Raw genomic sequence first — 14,206 nt, forward strand, 5'->3', positions numbered from 1 at the left:
TGTTTACTGGGGTGCTGTGATCTAATCTAATGAACACCCTTTACATTTTCTGGTGCATTCAATCAAGAAGATAATTAAAAGTTTTAAATGTCTTGAATGTTTTCATGGTACACTGAATTGTAACCAAGTTTTACTAATACTGTATATGAAAGTCCACTGGAGAAAAGCAACTGTAATTTTACAAATCTTGCATCGCTTCAAATACAAGATTAAACTCCAACAGCAGCCTTATGGAGCGCCGCTCTAAGGTTTAAAGGTTTTAAGCAGAGTTTCCATTGTATCATTTAAAAGAACTCGAAGTTCACATCACACTGGTTTTCATTCTCGGTCACTGGGTTTCCTTAGCTCTGCATGCAAGAAGAAACTATGACATCAGCCTATGATTTTTACACAAGCAAGCAAACACATGTGAGAATCCCAGAAGGTTTTTTGTCTTGTAATCGGGTAAAGTATGAGTACAAAGGTTTTTCAGACAACTCTTCCACTTGGGTATTATTTAATTGGGTCTAACAAAGTGTTGACAGTTTTCATGCTAAAATCTGAGAAAGTAAATTGCAAGCTTTTGACTACACACTTTGTAACACAAACACATTGGATTTAAAGTGTTAAAAAGTTACTGTGCATGCACCAAAAAATTAAAATCAAACAACTGATTTCAATCTAATTGCATTTTCCTCAGATTATTTTTAATCTTACACAATCAAAACATGCTGAATTTAGTGAATAAATGAAATTGGTAAGCAATGATGACAAACTAAAAGATAACACTTCTTTTTGCACACTTTAATTTTCAGAAAATCAAACAACTTTACCATAATGCACTATGTGTAATATGAAGTATAAAAACTGGTATGATACATCAGTGTGAATAGTCTTACTATATGGCAAATTTGCCATTGAGTACAATACAGTAAGTGCACATAAGTTAAAACCTGGTGTTATGTCAAATTAAAGCAAAATTGCTAGTGCTTTCAAATGGTATTGTTTTCTCATGCAAGCAAACAGTTGTTTGAACTTAATCACACAAAACCAAGCAAACCAACCAAAATATAAAAGGAAAACATTCAAACCTCAGTTTAAGCTCATAAATCAAGTAAAACAGACATGTAAATGTATCAGGGTATAGAGTTGGGGTATGAGAGTCTAAGCTTGTATTGGATCTCATGGGCGGGATTCACTAACAAAGGATGGGATGGAGGGTTTTGGGGGTTATCAGGTCAGTCATAGGCATTACTTACTGTAATTTGTGATGGCCTTTGGATTGGGGTGGAGGTGGGCTTAATCATGATGCTACTTGTGATTTTGCTGTTGCCTTTGACAGTAGGAGTACTGCAATTTGCAAGCACCTGAGTCCTTTGCTCCTGGAGTCCAGGCGTGTGGCATGGACTCAGAGTTTGTGATGGAGTGCTGATGCTCTGAATGAAGGGGCTGCCTAAGTGGATGTGGATTTTGTTGTCCTCTGTGGTGATGACGTTTGGTCCCGAGCTGTTAGACCTCTGGACCTGCCAGTTGCTCTGCCTTTCCGGGGTCACACGGAAGATGGCGTGCCCTCCAACAACCTCCACTGGCTCAGAGGAAAGGGAGCGGTCAGGGGTGCCAGTTGTGACCGACACAATCTGTATAGGTGATATGGCTCTGTCTGGTGTTACAGAGCCACAAGAGTCTGGGGTCATTGCTCTTGAGTATGTAGCCATAGTGAAAGGTGATAGGGCCCTATCTGGCGAACATGGCTCATCAGACATAGGGGAACCTTTAGATTTTGTTGTTGGGGAAATGGATTTTGCTGTAGGAGATATGGAAGCATTCTGGATGATGGTAATTCTCTGTTTGGGTGGACCGCCACTTGTGGGTATGACAGCAGTGCTGGTGAATGACTGGGTGTTTTCTGTGGTTGGGCTGGTGATCTCTAGCATTGCTGTGTTGTGTCCGTGGTCAGGAGTCACTTTAATGTGCAGGGGCTGCCCAGGACTGTGAGTCAACACAACATCTCCAGGCTGGACGAGGTTGCCATTCTGCCGTGACTGCACTTTGCCATTCACCTGAGGAGGGGTGTCTTTGTTTTTAAGGAACGGGACTCGTGCTCTTCTCATGTTGTTGTTTAGGTTATTTACATTATTGATAAGTGAGGGGCTGCATTTGTTGAGCTGAAGCTCGTTGCTGTAATTTGCATTATCTTCAGGTTCACTCTCATCATACAGCTTGCCATTCACCACAGCACGTTCCAGTGGTGCCACTGTCTTGCAGTTTGGAGACATGAGGTCAAGAGGCTCTGTCTGAACTTCCTTTGTGGAAACATGAAGGTCTGAAAAGCGTCTTCCATTCATGCCAGGGCGAAGACTTTTGCTAAATCGTCTGTATCTTTCAAGCTCTCGAGTGAGTGTCTCCATTTCTCTGCCAAGTTCCTTGTTTCTGACCTCCTGCTGGGTCAGTTTTCTTTGCAGTGTAGAGTGGTCAGTTTTCACGCGGCAAATGGATTCTTCTGTTCCCATGTATTCATGAATCTTCTCTTTCAGAGCTGCAACCTCTCTGGTCAAATGACTAGACTTTGCCTCCTCTTCCTTCAAGCGCTTATAAAGAAAATGCTCTTGGTTGCACTCTTTCTTTTCAGCCAGTTGATACTTTGAAAGTTCTTTTCTGGATATTTCCAGCTCTTCCATCAAGGCTTTAGCTTTTTCTTGTTCATTGGTGAATCTTTTCTCCAGTGATTCAAACTCCTCTGTTTTTAATAAATCACTTTCTACCACCTTCATGTCCTTTAATTTACGTCTGAGACGTTCAACCTCCTGCGTCAAATCCTTTACTTTGTTGTCCTCCTGTTGGAAGCGGTTAGCAATAGGTGTTTTGATGTGCTCCTCTTTTGCTTTGTTTCTCAGGTGTTCCCTTTCTATGGTCTCCAGAGATTGCAGCCTTTTCTTCATCATATTGATCTTTGACTCCAAATCATTGCTCTTTTCCTCCTCATCCCTCAACTTAGCCTTCAAGTCATCCCTTTCCTTTGTAGCGCTGCACATTTTCTCCTCCAGCTCAGCCTTTGACCTCAGTGCTTTCTTGCTCTCCTCAATTAGCTTCTCTGTGACAGACGTAACTTTGTCCTGCTCAGCCTGAAGTTTGCCAGTGCTGTTCTGGACCTTGTTCTCCATTTGCTTTAGCTTCTCTGCCATTGCCTTCCTCTCATCCACCAGCATGACTGTCAGAGTCTTTAACTTGGTTAGATCTTCCTTCAATCCCAGTTCTGTCTTTCCCAGTTGGGTTTCAGCTGCCTCCAGTTCCTTGACCCTGACTTTCAAGACTTCCAGCTCACTGGTCAGAACCTTTGACACTGTCCTCTCCTTCTCCAGGTTACTTTTGAGTGAGCTGCATTCTTGTTTGCTCTTGCTGAATGCATCCTCTAATTTTTCTAAGTCCATAATTCTGTGGTTCAGCTTATCGACTTCAGCCTTCAGGCTTCGGCTTTGATTGGCCTCTTTCTCCAGTTTCTTGTTGAGGTCCCTGCAGTGGTCCTCCATTCTGATCAACTCTTCATCCTTTCCCTCCATTTCAAGTACCCTTTTCCGTAACTCTTCAAGCTCAGACATGAGGCTAGAGTTTCCACACTCACCACGGCTAATTTTGTCCCTCAGCTCCTGCAGTTCTTCCTCAGCTCTACGCAAGGTCTTGTTGGTCTCCTCCAGCTCGTCAAGCTGCCTGCTGAGAGTTGACAGTTTCTGGCGCAGCTGCCTGCTTTGGGCATCCTCGCTGGTCAGTTTGGCGGTCATGGTCTCTTGTTCCTGATGGTATCGACAGGCCTGGTCACGCAGCTCAGACTCCAAGCGAAAGACCTTTTGCTCCTCTTCCTGCAGACGGGCATTAGCTGAGCTCAGCTCCTCCTGGGCTTGTGAAGCACTGGCACTCAGTTCTTGGACCTTAGCTGTTTGTTGATTCAGCTGCTCAGTGAGACGCTGCTGTTCATCTACAACCATCAACGCAAATGACTTGAGTTTTGTCAGCTCCTCCTTCAGGCTTGCAACCTTTTTATTGTTCTCTTCGTCTTTTCGTTCTTGGTAGGCCTTTTCCTGATCAATTAACAGCTTCAACCTGTAAAAAACACAAAAACAAGGAAAACATGATCTTCAATCAATCCAATTCAGAATTAGTTATTTACATGTAGATAGTGTAAGAAAATTTGGAACAAGATAAGCAAGATTTTTAGTATTGCAACATTATTTACCCACTGTAGTTGCAAGTCCTCTTTATTTATGGTTGTCAACAGTTTTTGTGAACTTTTTTGATTAACTTCTCAGTAAATCATTGTGAAACTTTTTTGTTTTTGTTTTTTGGCTCATGTTATGTATAAGAAGTGTTTGAGAAACTCTACACCCCCACTGTCATTCCCCATTGGGCCCACTCCAAGCAATGACACATCATAAACACTGTTATTTTCCCTGCAATTCTGAGGAGGACTTAAGGATTTATGTCATGGAAAATTTAACACATCATAAAAAAACATTATTTTAACTCTCTCAGGTTGGTAGTCTGAAATACCTGTGGTTCATTTTTTGTTCCCTTGTTGCCAACTAATTCTCATATGGTTTGGAAACCTGAGTTACTGCTGTAAATATTCGGCTTTGAGTTTAACAATCAGTGAATTTCTAAAAGTTTCCGTCGTATTCAACCGTGTACCATAAAACCTGTTAAGGCCTCTGGGAAATTAGGGGAAAAGACTGACACTCAGCCAAATGGTGACACTGACCTCTGAAAATGGTGTGACATACAATAAGGAAAATACAAGGATGTTTTAGACAAGGATGTATTTTGATTAAGTTATTGGTGTTTCGTGGTAATTTGCAGCATTCTTTCATCAAACACGTACCCATCCTAAACTATTTATTCAATGGGTTAATAAATGCTTGTTGAAGAGAGGAAATGGTCCCAACGTTGTGCAGGAGTAAGTCAAAGCATAGAAATAAAGGGCAAGCCCTTGCTCATGGATAAAAAGCAAGGTAAGACACAGAGTTTAAGTGTATTCATTTCAGACTGAGTGACAGCAATGTTTCTCCTGTGGACATAAACATTTAATAAATAACTGTCAGAACTGATAAAAAAACAATCTACAAAAACCAAAGGCAGTCTGGTAAAAAAAAAAAATCAATTTGACAGTATAGCATATGTAATATTTATTTTTCCACAACTAACTGTGTCTTATATTTCTATACATGAAATCCAGATGGGGTATAAAGCACTCAAATGATGTCAAGGTACATTACATGTGTGCCACTGAATGTAGTTGGAGCGCTTTAAGAACAGTGTGTAGCCAGGGTCAGTGCGTCTGCCATATGCATACATTACCAGGCCAAAGTCTCTGCACCCACAGGGGAAGGGATGTTATGACTGCTGTGTGTGCAGCTGCCAGGCATTTCCACACAGATGGCCCATTGGCATGGAACAATCCTTTAATTAAGGGGTTCCTCTACTAGCAGCCCTCCTCTCCCTTACCAAAACCACCACCACCTACCCTCCCCGTTTCTTCTTATACATTTAAAGGAATTCCCCCTGCTTCGAATGGCAATTACAGTCCCACGGAGTTTATACAGAAATCCCCCCACACACACAGATGCACCCTCTCAGGGATCACCAACTCCACATGTACACCGGGGTTGTGGGCCATGATGTAAGTGTGGTAGGGTGGGTCACTTCCCAGCAATAGAGTATATACCATTTCTTTCCTCAGTAGCCGCTAAAGGGTAGGAGCGGGTTGGGGGACACATGTTGATGGATCCATGTGTTGTACATGAATGCAGACCATACAACACGCAATAAATTATTATAAGCATATGCATAATAAGTAAAAATTAATTATTAGTGTGGTTTGGGTGGATCAGGAGATTTGGGGTTTTTTGTGGCCATGTTTCAAGAAGCAAATAAACTATGATTATTCATCCTGAATTTTGACCTAAATGTTTGGGGTTTTTTTTTTTTTTTTTTTTTTCCTTTTCCATCTCACAAGCATGCGCCATTCAGCCAGGGTATAGTCAGAGTAATTTGGGACAAAATGACAGCCAGCACAGCCTGAAAGATGGAAAGTCAGTAAGTACATTTACTCAATACCGTACTCAAGTACAAGTTTGACGTAATTTTACTTGAGTAAAAGTAATACTTACTTTGCAGTATTAATACAAAATGCAATCAACTGATAAATTATGATGTATTGTTATAAAAACGGCTACCCAGCCGTTTATGAAGTAGTTAAAATCAGCCCCATCCTCACCAGCTCCAACATTAAAGTATTGCCTACACATTAATGCACCAATAATTGTAATCCAATAATATAATATGGATTATTGTGAAATGGGCCATTCTGCATAGTAAGTACTTTTACTTTTGGTACTTTGAGTATATTTTGATGCTTACGTTTATGTACTTTTACTGATGTAAAAATTTTGAATAGATGACTTTTGTAACAGCATTTCTACATTGTGGTGTTGCTACTTTTACTTAAAGTAAAAGGTCTGACTGCCTCTTCCACCACTGACATTTTGTGTCAACAGCCCTGCTATTCCATCATTTAAGGCATAATAGTTTTCAACAGATACTGTAAACCAAGCCCCAATTCCACCAAAAACTACTGTAGAGCCCTTTTTATTTTGAAGTCTGTGAATATTCCAGGTGCTCAGACTTTTTTCTGTCTAGCTTTGTTGACTTAAAGCTTGCCCTTGCTACATCCTGGCTGTTAAAAGTGTTGATAACATATTTTAATCATCTTTTTTTCAAGGACTCTGGATAAGTGTAAGGACTGTTGTTCAAGGAAACATGCTTGCCTTATCTAGAAAAATACATGTGTTGAAAAATTTTCTTCAAGTGGATTGTATATGTAGAAACAGTAAGTTTCTAGCAGACATCTCTCTTGCAAACTAGCCTGTCACATGTAATCACTGTTTATTCAATCTCTTATCTAAGTCCCCACTGTTTTTCTAGTGATGTCATCAGCCAAAATAGAAAGAGAAATGTACTTTGTTCCCTAGTAGGACTGGAAACTTTGCCTATCACACTGTTTTAAAATACGTACAAGTCCTGAGCTGGATATTGTATGCAAGGGCACTTTACATTAATAAGTCCTTTGAGAGGAAACTGCATGGCTCATATACTCAAAAGACCCCTCTCACCTCACACCAGTGAAATCACCTCTAGGTCTTTATGGGACTATTTTACTCTATTCCCAATGCACTTTGTGGTACATAAGGAAATGTTGGTCCAGATCTGTTGTTCCTGATTTTTTTTTTTCTCATTAAGGACATACACATAGATGAGGGTATTTGGCCGACATAGCCACATCTGAGACCATTTTTGTTGTTAGATATAATTTAGTGCAGACTTGCAAGTCTCCATGTTACAGAGAGTGACCTTTGGTGAAAACATGTTACCAAGCACATTTAATGACTCTACTGATCAGCTTTGGCCATGTGATATAAGTCAGTAGAAGCAGCTTTGATATGCTTTCAGGGAACACATAAAGAGTAGGGCTGATCTATTTAGCATTTGTCCACCTTTCTGCCCCCATCATGTTTTATCTCAGTGTCCTTAGAAAGCCGCCCTTTGAAAGAAGATCATTTTGGAGGCATTTAATTGTAAAGTGGTTGCACATAAAGCTGGTGACATAACAGTTTCATGGCTATGGACATTACAAGGCACCTTACCACCCACTCTGCAGCCTGTCCGACTCTTGCAACAGGCACCAATTTCAGACTGGTTTCCCCTGAAAACGGATGAATGACCACCACTGTGGGTTGTTAATGTTTCATGGAAAAATAGGTTGCACGGAGCGATTTGGACGGTTAGAGTGTTCAAATGGATATCTTAACTTTACAGGATTTGTTCTGGCTTTGTTGCAAATATATTTTTGCCTTTCCCTCAAATGTAAGTTAACATAAATGCCATTTTTTTTTAAAAAAAGAAAAGGAAACATCCAGTTGGGAGCAGTCAGCCAAGCCTCCAAGGGAGTCGCAACTAGCCACACCAGCACACTACAGCTTTACAGAGGGCTTCCCTCTCTTTACGTGGCTCCCAAAGCTGGAAACTGTGGCTCATCCACTGCTTAAAGCTCTGTTACATGTTCCATATGTCAGGGCTGCAGTGCCATTTCCTAACCACAGGTGATTAGGTTATATATGTACAGACTGAAGTATCCTGTGCGTACACACATGACCACCTCCGCTTTAACAAACACTGGTGGATGGTGGGCTGAATGCCCCGCTGTGTGACAGAGTTTGAAGGGAGGAAGCTGATTAATGCAGTGCATGCACTGTATTTAAAGTCCGCACAGGCTAAGTGATATGCCCCCAGAGTGCAACCAACATGTGTAAAATATGTAGCACTGATTTTTTATTAACTTCCTGGTGGTGGCAATATGATTAATCGAGTGGTGTGTTACCAAGAGGCCTAGATTTGCCCATCCTAAATCAGTTTGTGTTTTTTTGTGTGGGAATAAATTTGATTATATTTACAAAACCCTGAATACACATTATGCAAATGCTGCTCCCTGAAAGCGCCCATTCAGTATTTTAATACCACCGATAACTCTGCCTTTAAAACACAGCTGCTGTTTTATGCAATGAAGTTCTTGAGACAACTCGTGATTTCAACTGCAATTAATGTAAATAACTTCCATGCAAGCAGTTATGATTACATAGGAGCAAGAGTGACTAATTCTATGTCTCATGCTGAAACAAGGATTTTTGTATCGATTTCCACAAAAACACAGTCAAACACTAAAGAAAAGAACTAGATTCGTCTGACAATATTGAGCCTTGATATGTTTTTAATAGCTTAAAATACCAAATACCGCCTGGTATTTGTAGTAAAAAAAAAAAAAAAAAATTACTGGGATGCACATAGCTACACATTTTACATACAATATATACAGACTTTTTGCTCCTCTTTACTCATGGGATACAGGTATTCTTGTATAATGAATTATTAGTATCTTGTGTGAAACTAAGTTATCCCTTTTTCAGCAATTATGCCCAGTGACAAATTCCTGAACAATGATATTACATGGTCCATAGAGGGCCATATTTCACCTCTTTCCTCTGAGACTCAGAATTAAACCCTTTCTGTTTAAACTTTGACCAAATTTGCAGTGGCAGACCACTGTGTCCGACTTCTCGTTACATTAACCAAAATGTGTTTCAGCATTTCCTGAGGAGTATGTAAAATTTATTTGAATGAAATTGAAATTAAACTAATGTGTTACAGTCCCTTGCTTCGAGACTTTAATGAAGTTCCCACTACAGTTTATATATTATTCTAAAACTTTTTAAAGAATTTGTCATTTTTGTTCAATTAAAGATTTTGTTAAATACCTTTTGATATGCGCACTTTTGGTGACTTGGAGAAACAACATTATTCTACTGAGTGTTATTAACTTCTTAAAACAGTTGTTTTAAACATTCAGAAGTAATTTACAGTAGATACACACAAAAAAAAACCTAACTTTAGAGCCATAGAGAAGTATTATTAAAAACCACTATAAAACTTAGTATTACAAAGTACACAAGAACGCCAGCATGAAATCATACTACTCTGAACATCTCTAGGTTTCCAAGGCAATCAAGAGATCGACAACTCTTAAAAGTTTTGACTTTTTTCTTTTTCCACAAATGCAGAGTTTTGTAGTAATGTTCACTGTGCTTACCTGTGCCAAAGTCTTTCCTAGCTTCACTGCCATGAGATCATTATCTTGCCGTACGACACCCGACCCTCAACTCTTCCTCTGTGTGTGTGTCTCACTCCCTTAGTAGCTGTAATGTGGGCATTCCTGCAGTCAGACCAAACAATAAGGGATGTGCTCCCTGCCTATGGACCATTACATCATCAACATGTCCATATATGGAGCTTTGCATTGCAGAGGCTTGCAAGAAGGGGGTGTGCTTGCTCGTATGTGTTAGTATGTGGTGTGTTCATGTCTGAGTGTTTGAGCAAGTCTCCTGAAGTAACTGTTTAACTAAAGGATGTGGCAGAGCAGAGGGAAAGGTTTTTGTTGACGTATGAAAAGTGTGAAATATCTGCGCGGTCTGTCACTGCTCTGGAGGCAGGGAAGTAGGTGAAGAGAGATGAGGAGTTCAAGTTACAGTATTTCCTTCTGGCTCTTGTCAACTTAAGTCATTTATTCAGCCAAGGAGGGGGGGGAAAATAGAATCAGCTTGCAAAGTTAATAAGAAATCCTTGGTTAAGGATTTGTAATTGAGACCAATGCTGAAGAACAAGACAAGACATGTAACACATATTTTTTACATGGGAAATGTATATTCACAGCCCACACCTAAGAAATCCCCTGACATTTTGACAGTTTTACTGAAATGGTTTGTCAGCAACACTGTTGCTGATCGAAATCATGGATCGTGCCAATGGCTGCTTGATGTCATGTCTATATAGTTTCAGGGAGGAATGCTTGCACTGCTAACATGCTGTTTCAGGGAAAGTCAGGGTAAAAGATATTTGGTCTCAGGCATATTTGAGTAATGAAAAAATAGACAGTGTCAGGTTGTCTCTCTAACAGTTGGTTTTGTGCACATAATGGCTAATTTAGTTGCCAAGAATTTATCTCTTCTCTCAACACGTGTCCTTAAACTATTTCTACTATTTATACCATTAAATCTTCACAGGGAGATTTGACACATTATGTCAATATACGTCAGTGATGGACAAAGTATTGCGATCCTTATTGAGTAAAGGTAGAAAAAAAAAGAATAAAACTCATTACAAGTTAAAGTACCGCGTTAAAAATTGTACTCACTGAAACGAACGTAGCTATTATGGGCAAATATTATTATGATAATGTAATTATCGAAAGTAAAAGTACTCATGATGCCGAATGGCCCATTTAATATTGTTATTATGCATGATGAATTATTATTTATTGTTAGAGGAATAGTTTGACATTTTGGGAAGTAAAAACTACAATCTGTTTTTTTTTTACACATTGATTTTTCTATGAGTTATTGAGCTTTAGAGTGGATTTTTGTTACCTATGGACAGAGCCAGGCTAGCTCTTCCCCCCTGTTTTCAGTCTTTATGCTAAGCTAAGCTGACTTTCTCCTGGCTCCCCTTTCATATTTAAGAGACTGGTATCATATTGAGAGTGGCATCAATCCCCTCATGTAACTCTTTGCAAGAAGGCGAATAAACTTGTTTCCCAAATTATGAACTATGGAATGGAGGTAATTTTAAGTAACCCAATTTGTAACAATTCATCATATTTTATAAAATGATCACATGTTTTGCATATGTATAATCTTCATCTGGTAAGTAAAAAGTTATCAGAATGATCAAACAATCGCAGTGAAGTGTAAACATACAATTTTCCCTCTGAAATGTACTGTGTAACAGTAGAAGTACTTTGTAACTTTCCACTCCTGCAGTACACCTTGCAGTGAACATTGTGAGAATAGGTAGGGTAGGTAGAATAGGTTGAGGCGTGGTTGGGGTAATTAAACATCGTACCTATGGGTGTAAAAGTGGCTTCAAGCTAATGGCTCCGCAAACAAAACAATGGATTTTCATGCAGGAGTGTAATCATAGCTTAAGCCAGCACACATTTTTCTTTATCAGTGGCACATTGTTCAGCTCACAATGCCTCCATCTTTACTTTCATTATCAGATTGCTCTTAGCTAACTCATACATTTCTCCAACTATAGCTGATGACTAAATCCATCTCTGTAAAGTCTCAACATTGTGCGTCACCCAATATCGCATGGTGGGTGCAAATTTTTCAGAGATCTTTCAGGGAGCACCCTGTTTATTCACACAATGGGACCGGTGACACTGCATGGTGCACAAACATACGGGCCAGTGACATAAACACTTCCTGACAAACGTGGTGCAAGAACAACAGGACCTCATGTTCGGTGTGTGTGGCGAAAATCCACGGCATACAATAAGACATATAATAAGACTGCAAATTAGTCACATATACACATCAGTCTGTAAAAACTCAAAGTGTATTCTGTCACTATGTGCTTAAGGCAGTACGTTGCAGTTATAAGTAATCCCAGGAGTGTAAGGGAATAACAAGGGCAAGACTCTTCCTGTCTCCTGCCCGCTAAATAAAATATGTCATGGCTTCACAATGGCTGAGGTCACCCTTACTAAATGTTATGAGCTTTGCCAGCGAAGCTCGGGGAAGCAGAGATTCGCTAGATTAATTTAAAGCTGAACTAGGCAGGACTTTTGAGTAAAAATAAAAACACGTCATACATATTTGAGCAACTCAAGGATGCAGATTAAACATGCATAATAGGTCGATCAGTACACGTCATCCAGTCTGAATTCACAACCCTTCATTTCAGTTGAATACTAGCGGCGTCTGCTACACAATTACAAGTCTCTGGTTGTCTTCTTTGAACTGTCATTAATTTCTGGCTTTAAAGGATGTAATTACACAACAGACTTACAATAATGATAGGAAACAAGGCTAGTATGCTCAGATTGAGTCAACTTCAAGTCCACAAGCATCTACTAACCATCTTCACCAATTTCTGAATTTAAACCCGAAATCTCCCATCTTTGAGCAATGGTGTATTTCCAAGCAAAATTCAATTTGGTGTCTTCTCAAACTGCTGACAAATACAACAAATGCTGGCACACACACTGTGACTTGAAGTGTGTCGGTTTAGTGGCAGATGGAACAGGGTTCGTGAGTCACAGCGGAAGCCGGACAAGATTTGCTAATTCCTAAAAACAGAAAAACAGAAATCATGTGTTCTGATGGCTTATGTTAAAACAAACAAACAAAAAAATGTAATTAATTACGGCGTTTTGGACCAACTGGAGAAGACTGTTGTTGGAAGACAATGAATGAGGCTGTGTGAAAAAGTTTGCATGGCCAGTCTGCGCTCACAGTGCCAACAGAAGCCAAAGATAGCATTTGTTTTTGGTCAGGAACTCAACATGATGCCAGGGCAGAAACACTAAATTTGATTTTGTTTGGAGAATACTGTAAGTCTTCAATTTTTTATTGATTAAACGGAACAGAGTTACGGGGTAGACTTTTCTTTAAGCGCTGTATGGCAATCGTCACATGCATTGTTGACAGATAAAGACAAAGGATCAGAGTCTGGGGGAGTTGGGAGCAAAACCAGAATGGCTTCCTGTTGAAACTGAAGTCTTGACTGTCTCTTGATCTCACTCCTCAGAGAAATTCCTGTGTCCACTTCTGAAAGTATGACAACTTGATTTTTGAGAGAGATTTTTCCCTGAAGCACTCTAAAGTCTTTAAGTAGCGCTTTAATGCTTTGCTACAAGGCTATGGGGAATCGACGAATTGAAGCACACACTTGGGTAAAGCAGGATTGATTGCAGGCAATTTAAAACGCAGTGTTTCGCAATCTGCAAATTCAGTGTCACAGAGTCCAACAACTGCCCACTGAGCCCCAGCTCTAAACTATGATGTATTTGAGTTTTGTGTTTGCTCCGTTTTCCCTCCAACAAACTGTTTGTTCTCAGAACAAACAATTCGGTCATCCAAAATTAAATTCTATTTATGGATCTGGACATAGTCGAGGCCCCGAGTACTGTACACTTGAAACAGATGTCAGGGATCAAACACAAAAACCGACCACACAAACATGTTTGCTGTGACAAGCATCTGCCAAATGACAAATAGTGGGGAGATGAAGATGCATTATGTAACCTCCATGGGATGACTATAGTGCTGACAATACATAAAAGAATGTAGAGGTTTGGGATTTGGTTTGGATGAGTAACGTGTGCGGTTCCGCAGGGCAGTTGTTAAATCCAGAGGCACGATCTTCCGGCATTTCAATATGTTCCTCAGAGCTGGAAAGTCCAACAGTTTACAAATGACAAAACACAAGCTACATAGATGAATGAAAGGATGTATCTACTGTATGAAGCGGCAGGGGTTTGCGATTGGAGAAACTAGTCCTGGTCCAATTGTGACCTGCTCTCTAAGGCTGTGTTCAGACCGACATTATTACTGCGTCAAAAAAAAAAAAAAAGCCGCCTCGGGGCAAGCTTGTGGCCTAGTGGTTAAGATGCCTACCTTATAATTGCAAAGTTTGCAGTTTGACTCTGACTGCGGACCTGTGTTGCATGTCATAACCCTCTCTCTCTCTCTCTCTCTCTCTCTCCCCATGTTTACCGTCTGTATCTACACTGTTGCTGTCCAATAAAGACAAAGTGCCGAAAAACTATTTTAAAGAAAAACACAGG

The 14,206-nt window shown here is 40.0% G+C and overlaps 1 protein-coding gene across 3 annotated transcripts in view; it reads right to left on the reverse strand.

The window, feature by feature from the left end:
* Window positions 1–14,206, reverse strand: part of filip1l (filamin A interacting protein 1-like) — a 70,783-nt gene that overhangs the window by 5,049 nt on the left and 51,528 nt on the right. The window contains exons 1-2 of one of the 3 annotated variants that reach the window (XM_040141969.1): window positions 9,668–9,913; window positions 465–4,074 (exon numbers count right to left, since the gene is read on the reverse strand). In XM_040141969.1, the coding sequence (XP_039997903.1) occupies window positions 1,218–3,959 (2,742 nt within the window). In that variant the 5' untranslated portion in view covers window positions 3,960–4,074; window positions 9,668–9,913 and the 3' untranslated portion in view covers window positions 465–1,217. Of the gene's footprint in view, window positions 1–464; window positions 4,075–9,667; window positions 9,914–14,206 lie in introns of those variants that run through there. The other 2 variants (XM_040141970.1, XM_040141967.1) reach the window with 2 other exon arrangements.

The sequence above is a fragment of the Xiphias gladius genome, chromosome 13 (assembly GCF_016859285.1).
Source record: "Xiphias gladius isolate SHS-SW01 ecotype Sanya breed wild chromosome 13, ASM1685928v1, whole genome shotgun sequence".
Classification (NCBI taxonomy): domain Eukaryota; kingdom Metazoa; phylum Chordata; class Actinopteri; order Istiophoriformes; family Xiphiidae; genus Xiphias; species Xiphias gladius.